We start from the raw sequence: 16,746 nt of genomic DNA, 5'->3' as shown, positions 1-16,746 counted from the left end.
CCTTTCCTTACAAGAAAAGTTTGCAGTTATATTTTTTATATTTTTTATTTTGGTTAGGTAAACAGAATTTAAACAATGATTTTAAGTCAATGAGAAAACACATTAATTGGGAGTTACTGATATCTAGCTTTTGTGACAAACTAGCACTCGCCTGACTTCAAATAAATCATTACAAATTACATGTTAAATATGGAGATTGGAGACATTTATAAATCTTAGTATGAGCTGTGCAAAAAAAGATTCTTCACATGACACAGCTGGATGAGTTATCAGTTTGTGCAGGTGCATCGCATCACTTCACACACACACACACACACACACACACACACACACACACACACACACACACACACACACAGTTTCATCTGACGTGAAGAATCAAAGTCGAGGTGACTCTTTCAGCATCAGATCCAGCAGTGTCTAGAATACTGTAGTTCTAACAGTGTGTTTCAGGAGGGAATACTGACACAGCTCTTACCTTGGCGGAGCACATCTTCTCCATTCATAAAGTCCACTGATAGTCCATAAAGATCCCATTGTGTCATGACACGCTCCTTCAACTGAGCCTTTACACTGTCTCAGTGTCTTTACAACTCTCTCATTCAGATTTACCATCAAATGTGTCAATATCAATCCATTCCACGCGCTTCTTCAGAGAGATCGCGCTTCATCATTCCAGTCAGTGTTATTTATGACTCGCGCGCGCTATAACGGTGTGTGTAACCCGCAAAACACTAAAGACACTCAGTTTAAACTTTGACAAGCATTTCGACACGAGCAACAGAGTCGTCGAAGAGCAAAGCAAGCCTACATCCATGTTGCCTGGTGATACAGAGAGCTCCGCTGCGTCCAAAGTGAGAAGTTCAAGCTTCTGAAAGTTCCCAAACTCAACAAGTGCGCCCTTCATTCCACAGACGCGCACACGCGCGCAGACTCGCACCACTGCATCATGGGACTTGTAGTTTTGTAGGATATTATTTTATATAAATATGATATATAACATTTAATGAGGGCTATATCTTATGGAAGCTTGTTCATGGCATGGAATAAAAAAAATAAAAAAGGTAATTGTGACTTTTTATCTCATAATTGGTTTAGATATACATTTTAATTCTGTGTTAAAACAAGTTTCCATTATATATGAACATTATGAACTTATTTCATTAAAATAATATTCCTTAAAATACAATTAAACTGAACACAATTATTTTATGTTGCTGAAACTTAACTGTATTGATTAAAAACATTCAATTTAAAAACATTAACTCTACCCTCATTTCATTTAATAAATCTGACTCTTGATGTAAATACAGTTTTGACCAATTCATATTAATTGAGAGACTACAAAAAAATTTAACAAATTAATTTGGTCACACTTTAGTTTAGGGGCCAATTCTCACCATTAACTAACGACTTTTGCCTTAATAAACTCCTAATTATTGCCTTTTTAACAGTTAGTAAGTTGTTAAGTTGGTATTGGGTGATTAAGGGATGTAGAATATGAATAAGGGATTAATATTCAATTTCCCTTTTACAAATATATACTTTTTAACCTAAAAAAGGTTCAATAATTTATATGCAAAAAGTTCTATATTTAAACCCTATTCTTGACTCAATTTTAAAGAACCTTAAAAAGATCCCATATAGGGATACGTGTCTAAAAATATTGCATTATACTTTTGTTTTATGAGTTGTTTCTTTTTCTTTTCTTTTGTCTTGTGATGAAGTATTTATGAGCAGTTTAATTCATAAAATTGAATTAAAAGAGAAAAAATTATCATTTTAAAAACAATTAATTAAAGCTAAATCCATAACAATTGCCTGACGGAACCCTTTCCCTTTCCATATAGAAGCTTTTCTTCTAAGAGTGTAGATTCTTGATGTCAAATGTCCATGTCAACTATTCAGTATATTCACAATAACTGCATATTTGGGATTTGTTAAATATTCAGATTTGTATTCTGTTTTGCTAGAATTATTTCCTTTATATTGAGTTCTAGTGCAGACGAGGTCTGAAGAGAAGATGTATTGAATAATCCACGCTCTCCCACACACATACTTCTGGGTTGTGAGCTTGTCCAAGTTGCATTACTGCGTGACCGGGAGTCAGACTCTGAAACACAAAGACATTGTGAGCAGTCTCTCTGTTTAACCCCAACACATTCCTTCACACATGCCATAACCAAAACCACTTCAGTGGCACAGATCATGTGACTGAAGTTATTCAGCTAACTTTTCCAGGTTATGTGAAAAACACCAGAAAAAGGGCTCTTTCTTCATTATTTAGGTCAGGGTTATGAGAGTCGAGCGGCGACTGCAGAGCTCATAAACAGCTGTTGTGTGTCGTTTACTCAAAACAGAGCTTTACTGGCTTTACTGCATTTAAATGACAAACTCAGGTTCATTTTAGAGGGTTATGTGTTTTTACATGTTCATCTTTCTTTAGTGTGTAATGTTGCTGTTTGAGCATGAAAAAGCTCTGCAAAGTTCTTCTCTATATCAGTGTCAGTGTTTCTGAACTCCTCAAACGCCTCCATTGTAGTCGTGAGTTTCTTCCGGGAACGAACACGTCACAATATTCCTCATTTAAATAATTCATACGCAGAATAAAGGGGCGGGGCCTGGTTGAGTTAGTTAGTAGTGTGTTAAACTGGTGGTTCTGGTAAGGGGCGGGGCATTTCCCAAACACACTCGAAGCGCTCGACCAATCACAACACACTGATCCAGCCGACCAATCAGAGCACAGTGTGCTTTTCAGAAGGAGGGCCTTCATAGAGACAGGAACTAAACAGGGTGTGTTAGCCAAATATGGTTGCAAGTCCCGTTGCAAGTAGTTCAACGAGTCCTTGTTTCCCGAAACCATCGTTCTAACGAACATTCACAAACAGCATCACAGAGTTGTGTGTTTGGACACAGATCTCGACCTGTGGTTAGAAGCAGAGTTTCTAGTTTGCATGACATGTGGACTTAATAAATCCTTATCTTGAGCAAAATAAGCATTCAGTACAATCTATATCTTTTATTTAGAATACATGTAATTTACGTCCTTAGTTTGTCAAGAGATTTAAAGCATCATTTTTGAAGAGTGTGCATCTGCGAATGTGCTCTAGTGCGTAAGAACAATGATTGAATCTGGAAATAAAGCAAAATAACTGAGAGAAATGAGAAATAGTACTCAGATGTCATGTCCATAATTTATAGCAAAACATCTAGCGTTATTTCGATCTCAAACAGATTCATTAAAATAAGTTACTCCACCACCTGTGTGACATCATTAACCAACATGGTTGAACGACCAATTTGCGACAGTACGGTTTCGGGAAACAGTCGTGACTAGCTAGTTGATTTCTTCAACGATGCATCTTACTATGGTAGTTAAGCAGCGAGTTACGGCGTTGTACGGGAAACACTCCAGAGCGTTACTGGCAGACTGGGAAGAGAGGAGCCGCAACTATAGAGAATATGGGGAAAATAAAGCATGATAACCTGTTTTAGTAGAGCCTAAAAGCAAGTCTTTGCATAATAGCTCCTCTTTAATAATATCTGATTTAACTTTGCGGACAGAGTCAGTTTTGTTAAACACAATACCAGCTCACGTGAGTTAAGATTCAGAACAGAGATCTACTGATTCAACAAAAGACAGATGAAGGTCGGTTCGGTGTGACCAGTCAGTCGCTCTCACTCCCATTCAAAGACTGACGGATCAACAATGGAATATTTTAACTAAGGCTTCTAATGTGATGAAGTATTGATTGCGACCTTCTTATCCGTCTAGACTTAATCTAAAAGAGTATAGTCTCATCTGGGGCTGGAATCAAATCCATTGCGGTTCACTCACGCCAAACAGAGAAAGCTTTCTAGATTACTGCCACAATACAACGCCTGAGCCTTATATATGCAATGAGCTCTGTAAGAAGCTTACGCAGAAAAGAGTTGATGTTCGATTTATTTGGCTGCCCTATAGAATAATCCAACAATGTGACGGACTAAGAAGTAAGTGTGCATTATAAAACCAAGAAACAGACTTTGCATAAATACACTCATGTTGTGGATGAACCACTTCGCGAGAGGAAACCACACGATCAGCCGCTGAACTTCAGGAGGAAAACACTGGCTTTCCTCAGATTCTCTTCATAGTTTTCTTCATGTTTTTACTAAAACACTTACTTTTTCATCGCCTCTTTCCATGAATAATAATTAAAAAAAAACTGGATCTGAAGTAATTAGCAACCAGACAATGTTGAAATGTCAAACCTCAGCAGTTAAAATGACAAATTATATGAGGCTGCAATTATTTACAAACGTGTTACCGACTTTTGGGACTGATTTGTGTGATTTTATCTTGCATTTTATAGCAATTGATGTTAAAATAAAGACAAACTTATATTTAAAAGGAAAAAAAAAGCGATCCGTCATCATTAGAGGATAGTTTGCGAGAAAATATTGGTTATATAATATATTAGCAACCAATAAAGCAATATTTTCTTTCAAACTATCCTCTAATGATGACAGATTGTTTTTTTCTTTCTTTTTAAATATAAGTTTATATTATATTTTATAATTATAAGTTTATATTATAAGTTTATAATAATATTAACAAATATTATTCATTTTAAATGTATACATTTATATTGCCCATAAAATAAAATTAATAATATTTGTTAATTTGTTCTTAGTTAACAGGGTTAAATTATTAAATTGGATGATTTTAGTTGTTAGATACAGTCCATGCAATCCATGCATTTGAAAATGTATGTTTGATAAGAGTTTATATTAAATGCAGCTATTACTCTTTTTGGAGCTTCTAGTTCTGCCTTTTATGAAAGATGACATGATGAAAAACCATGTGCGCATATATACAATATAAACAGAAGGATCCAGCTCAATAGGCCTGACATCTACTTTAAATCTCATGATTTAAAATGACGTTGCAGATGCAAACTACAATCTGTGGCAGAAAGTGAACAAAACAACAGGAAAAGGAGGAATTAGACAATCAGTTTATTACTCTTTTCTCCTTATTTAAGCAATCAAATGAAAATATTCAATGTATTTCACACAGTGTAGAACAAATGACAAAAAAAATTTTTACATCTTCATTCACACGTGTTGCATATTACCTTACTTGTGTTGCATATAATGTGTGATTATCAGCAATTGAAAAGAAAATGTGGTAAAATAAAAACCTTATTTAATTTCATAACTTGAAAGTGACTGGCTGACTGGAAAGACTAGCTAAAAAATAATGCATTACTCAAGAAGGTTATGAACGGAGTTATCATTGCGTTTCATTCAAATGAGTGCACATCGATACTGAGAACATACGCTCCATATATTAATGATGGGAAGCTCTCATGTACACAGAAATACACACACACACACACACACACACCTGAACAACCCCTTAAGTCATTCATTCAAGTTTTAATCATTATTCAAGTTTTTGCAATTATTTTATTTATTTTTTGCCGTCTAAACAAATGTGGTCCGCGAGTCATTCATAAAACAAATAAAAATTACATAAAATACGTAGAAAAATATTCCATTGAATAGTAAACCTACAGTAAACACCAGGAAAAGGCTGCTTTGGTCACTTTATTTCAGTGCAGTCGGGTGACATTCAAAGTTTCCACCAATGAAAAGGCTCAGCCAAGGCCCACATCCAATGACATCATCACGACGAAGCCAAGAATGGATGTCCACGAGGCCAGCTTACCGTTCCCACTGTAAGAGAAACACACACACACACACAATTATAATTACACAATATATATAATTATAATTGCATAACGTAAACAAAAAAGGGCATTCAGTAAGTCTGTGTGCAGAGCTATCAAAATAAAAGTCCCGCTTCAGAATCTTATTGGATAAACAGAAAAAGTCAATGTCAATAATAAAAAATGGACACTAATATCAAAGCCTCTTTAAAGGTGAACCTTGTAATATTTAGGAGGATCTGTTGACAGAAATGCGATATCATATACATAACTATGTTTTCAGTGGTGTATGAACATTACATAATGAACCGGTATGTATTTATTACCTTAGAAAGAGCCATTTCTGTCTATAGTACACACACCGCGGGTCCCCTTACATCGACATGTTTCTACAGGAACTCAAAACGGACAAACGCGTTTTGTCACTATGTTGATATTCGTGCAAAGAAGCTAACGTTAGCTAAAGTCAGCGAATAAAACACTGACACAATGATGAACAAGTAAGGGTTAATGCCCGACGAGGTGTCCATTATCAGGTATTAATGGACGACGGCGAGGCGTGAACCGTCCGACGCGCAGCAGACTTTTGCCTCCGCCGAAGTCCATTAATACCTGATAATGGACACCTCGTCGGGCATTAACCCGCTTATACCATGGTCACTTACGAAAGAAAGAAATATTTAATCAATTAATAATTAGTAAAAATCGTGAGGGTTTTTATTTATTAAGTCGCTATTACACTATTACACTAAGTACACTATTTAATATCTCCCGTATACAGGCGTGATGTGGGCAAATTGACGGGACGCCTTTCCTAGGTGTACATTATCACTTTTTAACGGACACCCTGCAGCCAATCAGAATCGATTATTCACCCAGACCATGGTATAAATAACAATAATATTCGCAATAACATCGTTTTACTGAATAATCAAGTAAACCTAATTTCTTAATTTATCTTTGTAAAGAAACCTCATTGCTTAACTGGCTCTTCTCTGCTGTCTCAGACGACGACATCACTTCCTGTCGGCCACCGTAACTTCTGTTGGTCGCAATTCGCAACCTCACCACTAGATGCTTCTAGAAATTACACACTGCACCTTTAAGGCTTTTTTTTAAGAGGCCGTTTTTTATTTTTTATTATTCATTATTATCATATGAACATCTGCAGACCTTCTCTTCCAGTAAACACTTTTACTGTAGTACTCACCTGACTTGAGCTTCAGGAATGATGTCATCCACCACCACATACACCATGGCTCCTGCAGCGAAGGCGAGAGCGTAGGGTAGCAACGGCTCCGCCATCACCACGGCAACGGCCCCTAACAACCCCGCCAGAGGCTCCACCATCCCACTCAGCTGCCCGTACCTGAGACACGGAGACCGAACCGTTACAATCTCTCAGACATCACTGAGACAGCTGAGGATATATTAGGAAGACATTAAGACTAGCAGACCTCAATAAATGTTTGTGACTGTGGCATTGTGTCAAAACTAAGAGAGCTACAGCTTCCTTCTAAGACAGCATCCTAACAAGTGGCCAACCAACTATATATTAGCTGACATTTGGACTTTTTAAAATTATTTTTAAGTTTGGCTGATAAGTGCCAGTTTAGCCTTGTTATTATTTTTATTTTGTTCTGTTTGGCCAATAAGTGTCAGTTTGCGCTTTTTAATTAAAATTGTATTTATTTATATATATATCTATACAAAAAATCAGTTCGGCCAATAAGTGTCAGTTAGACTTATTTAAATGTTCATTTTTTCAAATAATTTTTTTTCTGTTTGGCCGATAAGTGTCCGTTTAGCCTTTTTTATTTTAATTATTTTAATTATTTTATTTTCTGTTTGGCCGATTAATGTCAGTTTGGTCTTTTTTTATTTTTATTTTATTTTTCTGTTTGGTTGAGAGTCAGTTTAGCCTTTTTTATTTATTTATTTTCTGTTTGCCCGATAAGTGCCAGTTTAGGCCTTTTTTTTCCTTCTTTTTTTTCTTTTTTATTACGTTTTTCTGTTTGGCCGATAAATGGCAGTTTGGCCTTTTTTAGGTTTAATTTTCTTTTTTCTTCTTCTTTTTTTCTGTTTGATAAGTGTCAGTTTAGCCTTTTTAATATATATATATATATATATATATATATATATATATATATATATATATATATATATATATATATATATATATTAAATAATGTAATTCTGTTTGGACGATAAGTGTGAGTTTGGCCTTTGCATTCTGGTATGGCCTTTTCTGCAAACGTTGGTCCAAATGAAGGTGTCTAAATAGTTTGGAGCAGCCTTTGCATTGAAAGTGTAATAATGTATGCCGTGACGCCTCAATCCTCCGTCCAGGTAACGTTCGGCAGCTCACTAGGTTTTGGATGTGAACGTGCATTTGTCTCGACTCACCAAAAGGATCTCCATGTGGACACCCCAGAACCCCGCAATGGCAGACTCACTGCAAGGCCTTCTGGGAAATTCTGAATGCCAATGCCAATAGCCAGATTTCTGAAAGAAACAGACATTATCACTACATCAGTTCTCAACAGATCTGGTGTTGCATTGCAGAAAACTGTTCCAAGTGGTTCTGACACTCTGTAACTTCTCAACTCTCTTAACTTCACACATTATCTCAGCGAGAGGTTTCACAGCGAAGAGAGTGCCAGGGTTGAGACTCGACTGTTGACGAAAGCTCTCCGCTTCAGTCAGATCAAGGCTTTCTGAAGTGCAACATATGGGTGTGCCGTACCACAAGAACTCCAGAAAAAATGGGTTATGGATGGGGCATGAACTACGTCTGGAATCACACTGTTGTGTTTGGATAATCCTTTATGAAACTTTCTCGCAAACCGTGAGACGAGCCTTTCAGGCTTCATCTGAATTAATACATTTGAAAATGCTGTTTTCATTTCAAAGTGCTCTTTGTCCACACTAGTGTTTTCCAAAAGGAAATATCAGAATGCTTAAATCATCTCACTGCACATGCATAACATGTAAAAACCTGTCAGCTAACTCTCATTAGGGTGTTAGTAGACTGTTAGGTTAGGGTTAGGTGTAAGGGTTCGGGTTGGGGAGCATCAACATAAAGTGTAAGTTGTTTACCTCAAGCTGTTTCAAACCTGTATGCATTTCTTTCTTCTGCTGAACACAAAAGAAGATATTTTGAAGAATGTCAGTAACCAGACAGTGGATGGACCCCATTGACTTCCATAGTAGAAAAAAATTAAATAAAAAAAATACTATGGAAGTCAATGGGGTCATCAACTGTTTGGTTACCGACACTCTTCAAAGTATCTTCTTTTGTGTTCAGCAGAAGAAAGAAATTCATACAGGTTGGAAACAACTTGAGGATGAGTAGATTATGACAGAATTATCATTTTGAAGTGAACTAATCCTTTAAGCAGACGGTCTAGAGGTCAACCGATTGATCGGTTTTGCTAATTAATCAGCACCGATAACCAATTGCTGGCAATCAGTTATTGGCAAAAATCCATATCGATAGTTTTTCCGGGTTGGGTCTGGTTCTGGAGCGGCTGAGAAGAGACGAGAGCGCCCTCTAGAGGCGAAATAAAGCCATCACTGACGCCTCGTGGAGTTTGTTTTGACACGTGAGGCTGAGAGCGGGACACTTCAGATGCGGAATTACACTACAGTACATGCTTTCATATCCTTATATAGTAATTTATTTGTTGACTAGATAGTCCCTTTCACACATCGCGTTGATCCCGGGAAATTGGTGTAAAATTGCTAGAGTGCCTTCTGTGTGAACGCAAACACATCCCGGGATTGATGCCGGGATCGATCCCGGGATGGGGACCTAGTAACATTGCCGGGATCAGTCCTGGAACGCGCTCTGTGGGAACAAAAGCCGTAATGTGTGTGTCGTAGCGATGACGCTGAAGCCGGGATCATTCGCCAGCTAGTGAAACGCTACGTGATGCGCTAGTTTATGATCGAATCAGAAAACAAAATGCACAAGTGTGGTTTCGCGAGAGAGAAATTGCAGCTCATAAGCAAACTTAAGATATTACTGAGATATTACGTAACATCGATGTCATGTGTCTTTACGGGATCTTTACGGGATGTGTGTGAACGCGCGCACAGATTCCGGAAAATCACTGGCAGTGTGAATGAACCAAAATCAAATGATCCTGGGACACATTATCCGTATATTTTCCGGAATCTCTGTGTGAAAAGGGCTGGTGATGCATTAGTGGAATTCGTAAATTTTTTGCTAAATCGTAGATATTTTACGAGTCGCCCAATTCGTATTAATTCGAATGAATGACCTACCCTGACCCCGCCCTAAAACCTACACATCACAGGGGTTTAGACAAATCGTACGTGGTCGTGAGTTAGCGTTGAGAAAAAAAAAAAATCCTGTCATTATTTACTTTGTGTCCCTCCAAATAATTTTTTTTTTGTTTACGAGGTGGCTAATTTGTACGAATTCATACAACCTCACTCGTACGATTTTTGCTAAATCGTACATATTTTACGAGTTGCCCAATTCGTATGAATTCGAACGAATGACCTATCCCAGACCCCGCCCCTAAAACCTACACATCACAGGGGTTTAGACAAATCGTACGAATTCGTACAGGTGAGGTCGTACGAATTCACTACCTTTAACTCACTCGTACGAATTCGTAAAATTTTTGCTAAATCGTACATATTTTACGAGTTGCCCAATTCATATGAATTCGTACGAATTACCTACCCCTGACCCCGCCCCTAAACCTACACATCACTGCGGTTTAGACAAATCGTATGAATTAGCCACCTCGTACGAATTCGTACAAATTGGTCGTGAGATAACGTCAAAAAAAAAAAAAAACTAATATCTTGTCATTATTTACTTTGTGTCCCTCCAAATCCATTTTTCTCTCCAGCTTGCATGGATCGCACACAAACTTAAACATTATTTTAATTTGGTCGTGAGATAGCGTTGAAGGACCTTAACACCATGACTGAGCTACAACAAAACGAGAAAGCATCAACATACAAGGAGAATATTGTGTCCTAACCAGACACTGCATTTTCAAATGTATCCGGATTAATGTAGACGGTGCGCATGCGAGTGTGAACGGGCATTTACTCTAAACTTCATTAGCGGTAAGCGCTGGAGGATGATTAGGATTCTCTCTGGAGAGTTGTGTGAAGGCAGTGGGAGTGTGTGTTTCTCTGAGGGTGGTCTGATAAGCAGCTCTGTTTGTTTGGCCTAGACTTCTCCACGTCGTAATGGAAGTTCCCGGAACCGAAGCAAGAAAAGCTGCTCTGTTTTGAGTTCCCCTCTTCACCAGCCTTCACTCTTTCACTGCCTCCTTCCATCTCTCCTGCTGGCACGAGCTCAAGGTTCGGCCCCGGAGAAGTCAGATTAATGACAGCTAGTCACGGAAAGGCTTACAGCACCCGTATGATGAAGGAGAGTTTGAGGGAGACAGAACGCAAGTCGAAGACCCAACAGAACAGATTGCTGATTCAAACGAAGAACATTCTGGCTGTACTTTTCAACATAATGCACTTGAGGACTAGGACAGTCAAGCTACAAAATGACAGAGTGTTATTAAACTGGTCCAAATGCTCTTCTTCCAACTTTAATGCTTGAAATTTTGGTCTGTTCCTCCAAAACAATTTCATGGCAATTCATAACTATGTTACATTTTGGCAAATTGCAGCCAAATTCATATGAATTTGTATATGATCTGCTTACGCACCAGTGACGGTTAGTTTAAGGGTGGACCTTTATGACTCATGAGTATTTTTATTTTTATACAAATCTTAAATTTTTCTATGATGTTAGAGATTTTGAGGAAGACAAAACGCAAGTGAAAGACAGAAGAGAATGGATTCAAAATGCTGATCCAAACTCATGTCTTTATTCCTTCCATGCAACACAAAATGTGATTTATATATATATATATATATATAAATTAGTGCTGGGCAACGATTAATTGCGATTAATCGCATTCCAAAATAAAAGTTTGTGTTTACATAATATATGTGTGTGTACTGTGCATAATTATTTTGTGTATATATAAATACATACATATGCATGTATATATTTAATAAATATTTACATATACTGTGTGTGTATATATATATATATATATATATATATATATATATATAATTTATATTATATATAATTTATATTATATATACATATTTTATATATTTTTAGAAAATCTTAAATATATACATGCATATGTGTGCATTTATATATACAAAAAAATGTGCACAGTACACACACATATATTATGTAAACACAAACTTTTATTTTGGATCGCAACTAATCGTTGCCCAGCACTGATATTATATATACTGATATTAATATTAATATTTATTACATACATATATAAATATATACATATCCCCCTGATACTTTTTGGGTGTTGGTCAAAAATGACATTTTTTATTTTACTGTTATTATTTAGTTTGATAATATTTTTATTTAATATTTTGTATTTGTAGTGGATTTGATGGCACTAAATTATATTTATGCAGTAGTTATAATCCATTTATTCACTTTTTAAGCATGGACTTGAGCATGGAAAATGTAATTTCCAACTTAAACGGTCATAAATCTTAAATGTTTTGGAGCACAGACTTAAGTTTGATCTCTTTTTAAAGAGATATAATAAAAAATATTAAAAATAAATAAATAAATGAAAGCATTAACTATTCACAAATTGAAGCCTTTATTTCTTTATGAGAAATATAAGTTCAGTCAAGTTCAGCAGATTTTCATTAAACATAATGAGGTTGAATATTTTATTTAAAAATGAGACATGCATGAATGAAGATCATCTATAAGATGCATTTAGAAAATAAACAGGGTGATTTTCCATTTCATGCTGACTCTCAGAGGAAGAGAAATGAAGGGAGGATGAGACAGGAGAAGCTGTGGTGTGGCATAATGAAAGACTGAAGAAAAAGGTTTTGGAGAAGGGCGACGTGAACTCGTTCACACAGTGTGGAAACAACAGCCCTTCTCAGCGTTTCAGAAACATGTTTTCCCATCCCCAGGAATTCTCCTCTGGCATATTTCACTCCTCTGAGGCAGGTCTATTTCTGTGTGTGAAGAGTGTGTGTTCACCTCTGAGGACAGGCTTCAGTAAACCACAAGCTCTCAGCACTGAAACAGGGTGGAGATCTCACAACGCACAATGCCATTCCAACACTTCCCTTTCTTCGCTTAGTACACAAGCTTAAAAGTAAAGTAAAACGAAGCGGGATTAGTGGGATTTGTGATACAGTGTGTGTCGGTTCAGACGTCTGTATTAAAACAAACCCCCCCCAAAAAACATAAAGGGAAGCATTCCAACGTTATTGCAAAAGCATGAAGAAGCCTCCATTGAGAAGGGAAGACAGTGGGTCCAGTGTCTGACCACAGAGCTCCTCTCTGGGCACAAAGGGCCTCTGGTGCCCCCCCTCGTCATGGGGGTCTGCCCTGAATGGGCATCTGTGTGTTGGGAAGAGCATGGGGATCTGGGCGAAATGAGGGAAAATCCCCAAAACCATCTGCACCAATCACTATGGCTTTCCAGTGACCTTTGACCCCAGTACCCAGCGTATACCCGCTGCTTCTCACTCGCGGAGGCACTGTGGGAAAAGTGCGCTAAAACATTTTATAACACACTCTGGACTGAAACATCTTATCAGCTCATGTGTTCTACTGGCTATATATATATATATATACAGTACTGGTCGAAAGTTTGGAAACATTACTATTTTTAATGTTTTTGAAAGAATGCTCTTCTTCTGCCTGCATTTATTTGATAAAAAAAAAAAAAAAAAAAAGAAATACAAAAAAACGGTAATATTGTGAAACATAACATAATAGGAAATTACAGTAACAGAGATTGTTTAGGCTTTACAGCAGCTCTAGGATAAAGTTATTGTCCAGCTAAAGTTAGTTTTGATTGATTGATTGTTCTTTGTTGGATTTTTGGAAAATTACTTTTAAAAAAAAAGTATTGGATTGTTACTGTAATTTCCTATTATCAATGTAAAGCTGCTTTGAAATAATTCATATTGTTAAAAGCGCTATATAAATGAAGGTGACTTGACTATTACAATTTAAAATAATGGTTTTCTATTTTAATATTTAAAATGTAACTTATTTTTGTGATGCAAAGCTGAATTTTCATCCGTCATAAATCATTATTTTAAATTGATATAATAATAATAATAATAATAATAATTCACACTATTACAGGTTTTTTTCTGTATTTTTGATTAAATAAATGCAGGCTTGATGAGCATTAGAGACTTCTTTCAAAAACATTAAAAATAGTAATGTTTCCAAACTTTTGACATGGTACTGTATATATATTTATTAATTTATTATAATATTAATAAAGCATTAAATATTCAAGAATTTAAGAAGTTTAACAAAATATTAAAAAGTAGCAGTTACGCTCAATGTGAGATAAATACCAGAAAAACAAAAGATAGATAGATAGATAGAGATAGATAGATAGATAGAGATGGATAGATAGATAGATAGATAGATAGATAGATAGAGATGGATAGATAGATAGATAGATAGATAGATAGATAGATAGAGATGGATAGATAGATAGATAGATAGATAGATAGATAGATAGATAGAGATAGATAGATAGATAGAGATGGATAGATAGATAGATAGATAGATAGATAGATAGATAGATAGAGATGGATAGATAGATAGATAGATAGATAGATAGAGATAGATAGATAGATAGATAGATAGATAGATAGATAGAGATGATAGATAGAGATGGATAGATAGATAGATAGATAGATAGATAGATAGATAGATAGATAGATAGATAGATAGAGATGGATAGATAGATAGATAGATAGAGATGGATAGATAGATAGAGATGGATAGATAGATAGATAGAGATGGATAGATAGATAGATAGATAGATAGATAGAGATGGATAGATAGATAGATAGATAGATAGATAGATAGAGATAGATAGATAGATAGATAGATAGATAGATAGATAGATAGATAGATAGAGATAGATAGATAGATAGATAGATAGATAGATAGATAGATAGATAGATAGATAGGGTTTCGTTCCGACAAACGGGGCACAAATTTTTCTTTTGCTCAATATGTTCAACGTTAATAAAAGGTATCCAAGCAAAAAGTTCTCCACGCATTATCCTGCAGTTAATGAGAAATTGTCATTTGTTGGCGCACTATATTGACTGCGTATTGAGACATGTAAAACTGTTGAGCTCGATTTTCAACCAGCGTCTATAAAACGCCGATATCAGGCCGGGTGAAACCCGTAGTTGTTGGGACATCAGAGACCGGTTTGTCCAGGAGGGCAACATGTTTATTAGCAATAGCTAACGTTAGCTCCGTAGTGTCCGACGTTTTGAGCCATTCCTATGCTTGATTTTTTTTCCCATCGGACTTAAGTAAAGGGCTGCGGACCTTTCCCACCATCTTTTCCGACATGAAGAATACACTTTACGGGTGTTAATCGAGCTTGATCGCCGCTATCAGATGAAGATGCGCTGCTTACGTCCTCCTCTGTTTACATGTGCGTAGTGATATTGGCTTGATTTCGGCTGTGACCTACTTACATTTTCGATGCTGATTGGTTGAAAATCGAGCTCAACAGTTTTACATGTCTCAATACGCAGTCAATATAGTGCGCCAATAAATTACAATTTCTCATTAACTGCAGGATAATGCGTGGAGAACTTTTTGCTTGGATATCTTTTATTAACGTTGAACATATTGAGCAAAAGAAAAATTCGTGCCCCGTTTGTCAGAACGAAACTGAACGATACAGCTCACGTACAGCGGCCTAAGATAATTAAGTCATTTAAGTGTGTGCAAGTGTAGAAACTCATTGTTTGTCAGATTTATTTATTATTATTATTTTTGCTACATTTAGGTTATTGCCTTATTAAGCGGTTTCCACATTCCAGCTGGATCATATAGGAGTGACATGCATATTATTACGCTCTAAAAGATGGATAAATGCTGACAAGACAAATGATAAAAATCTAAGTCACATATTTTTAATAAACGTTTTTCCTAGTGGATAAGTGTACAATGATCCTGAACGGATGAAGCAGATAAAGAGATTCACACACACACACACACACACACACACACACACACACACACACACACACACACACGCGCACACACGCACACACACAGTTCTGTAACACAGAGAAAAAGAGGAATCTAGTTGCCTATAGCTGACATCATCTCATAACACACACACGTACAGTATACCAAACACAACGCTTTATTCGATATTATTTTCTTTGTGATCTTCACTACATATTAACACAAATGTGCACTGGCGAGTTTAAGATGGTGATCACAGTGTTTGTGCTGGCTTGTCATTTCCCATTAGTTTGCTTCAAAGATGGTATAGCCCAGAGCTTTGCTTACTCATAATGAAGCAGAGTTACTGTACGGGAAGGCCATCAGGAGTGGGTTTAATATCTAGAAACAAATGTACAGTATCTATCTAATACTCAAAGAGTAGAAGAGATGATCCTCAAACACTCAAAGAAGGACCAACATCTACAAAACTGTGTGTGTGTGTGTGTGTGTGTGTGTGTGTGTGTGTGTGTACAACTATCTTTGTGAGGACCAGTTTGAGTTTTAGACCAGTGGAGTGAGGACAAAGAGAGTAAAGTGAGGACATTTTGGCCGGTCTTCACTCTCTGAGAGCCTTTAAAGGCCTGTTTGAGGGTCAAGACTTGGTTTTAGGGATAAGGTTATAATGAGGTTAAGGGTCGGTTTAGGGTCAGGGGTCGGGTTAGGCACTTAGTTGTGATGGGTAAGGTTAGGGTAAGCGGCTAGAGATTGCATTGTGTCAATGAATGTCCTCATAAAGATAGATGTACAAGTGTGTGTGTGTGTGTGTGTGTGTGTGTGTGTGTGTGTGTGTGTGTGTGTGTGTGTGTGTGTGTGTGTGTGTGTGTGTGTGTGTGTGTGTGTGTAACGTATACTTCAGCAACCCTCATTGATTATGAAATGTTTGAGGGAACATTA

General features: G+C 36.6%; 1 protein-coding gene and 1 long non-coding RNA gene across 3 annotated transcripts in view; both read right to left on the bottom strand.

Moving 5' to 3' along the window:
- The window catches only part of LOC309485384, an 81,461-nt gene extending 80,521 nt beyond the window's left edge, over positions 1-940 (bottom strand). The window contains exon 1 of the long non-coding RNA XR_014201149.1: positions 479-940. This is a non-coding gene — a long non-coding RNA (uncharacterized lncRNA). The remainder of the gene's footprint in view (positions 1-478) is intronic.
- Positions 941-4,985: 4,045 nt separating this feature from the next.
- slc39a11 (solute carrier family 39, member 11) overlaps positions 4,986-16,746 on the bottom strand; it is a 163,831-nt gene continuing 152,070 nt past the window's right edge. For both annotated transcript variants that reach the window (XM_082152173.1, XM_082152174.1), the window contains exons 8-10: positions 8,124-8,222; positions 6,928-7,086; positions 4,986-5,724 (exon numbers count right to left, since the gene is read on the bottom strand). In XM_082152173.1, the coding sequence (XP_082008299.1) occupies positions 5,646-5,724; positions 6,928-7,086; positions 8,124-8,222 (337 nt within the window). In that variant the 3' untranslated portion in view covers positions 4,986-5,645. The remainder of the gene's footprint in view (positions 5,725-6,927; positions 7,087-8,123; positions 8,223-16,746) is intronic.

This window comes from Leuciscus leuciscus, assembly GCF_965113295.1.
Source record: "Leuciscus leuciscus genome assembly, chromosome: 21".
NCBI lineage: Eukaryota > Metazoa > Chordata > Actinopteri > Cypriniformes > Leuciscidae > Leuciscus > Leuciscus leuciscus.
Note: the sequence above shows the minus strand (reverse complement) of the source record. Positions and strands in the feature narration are given on the sequence as shown.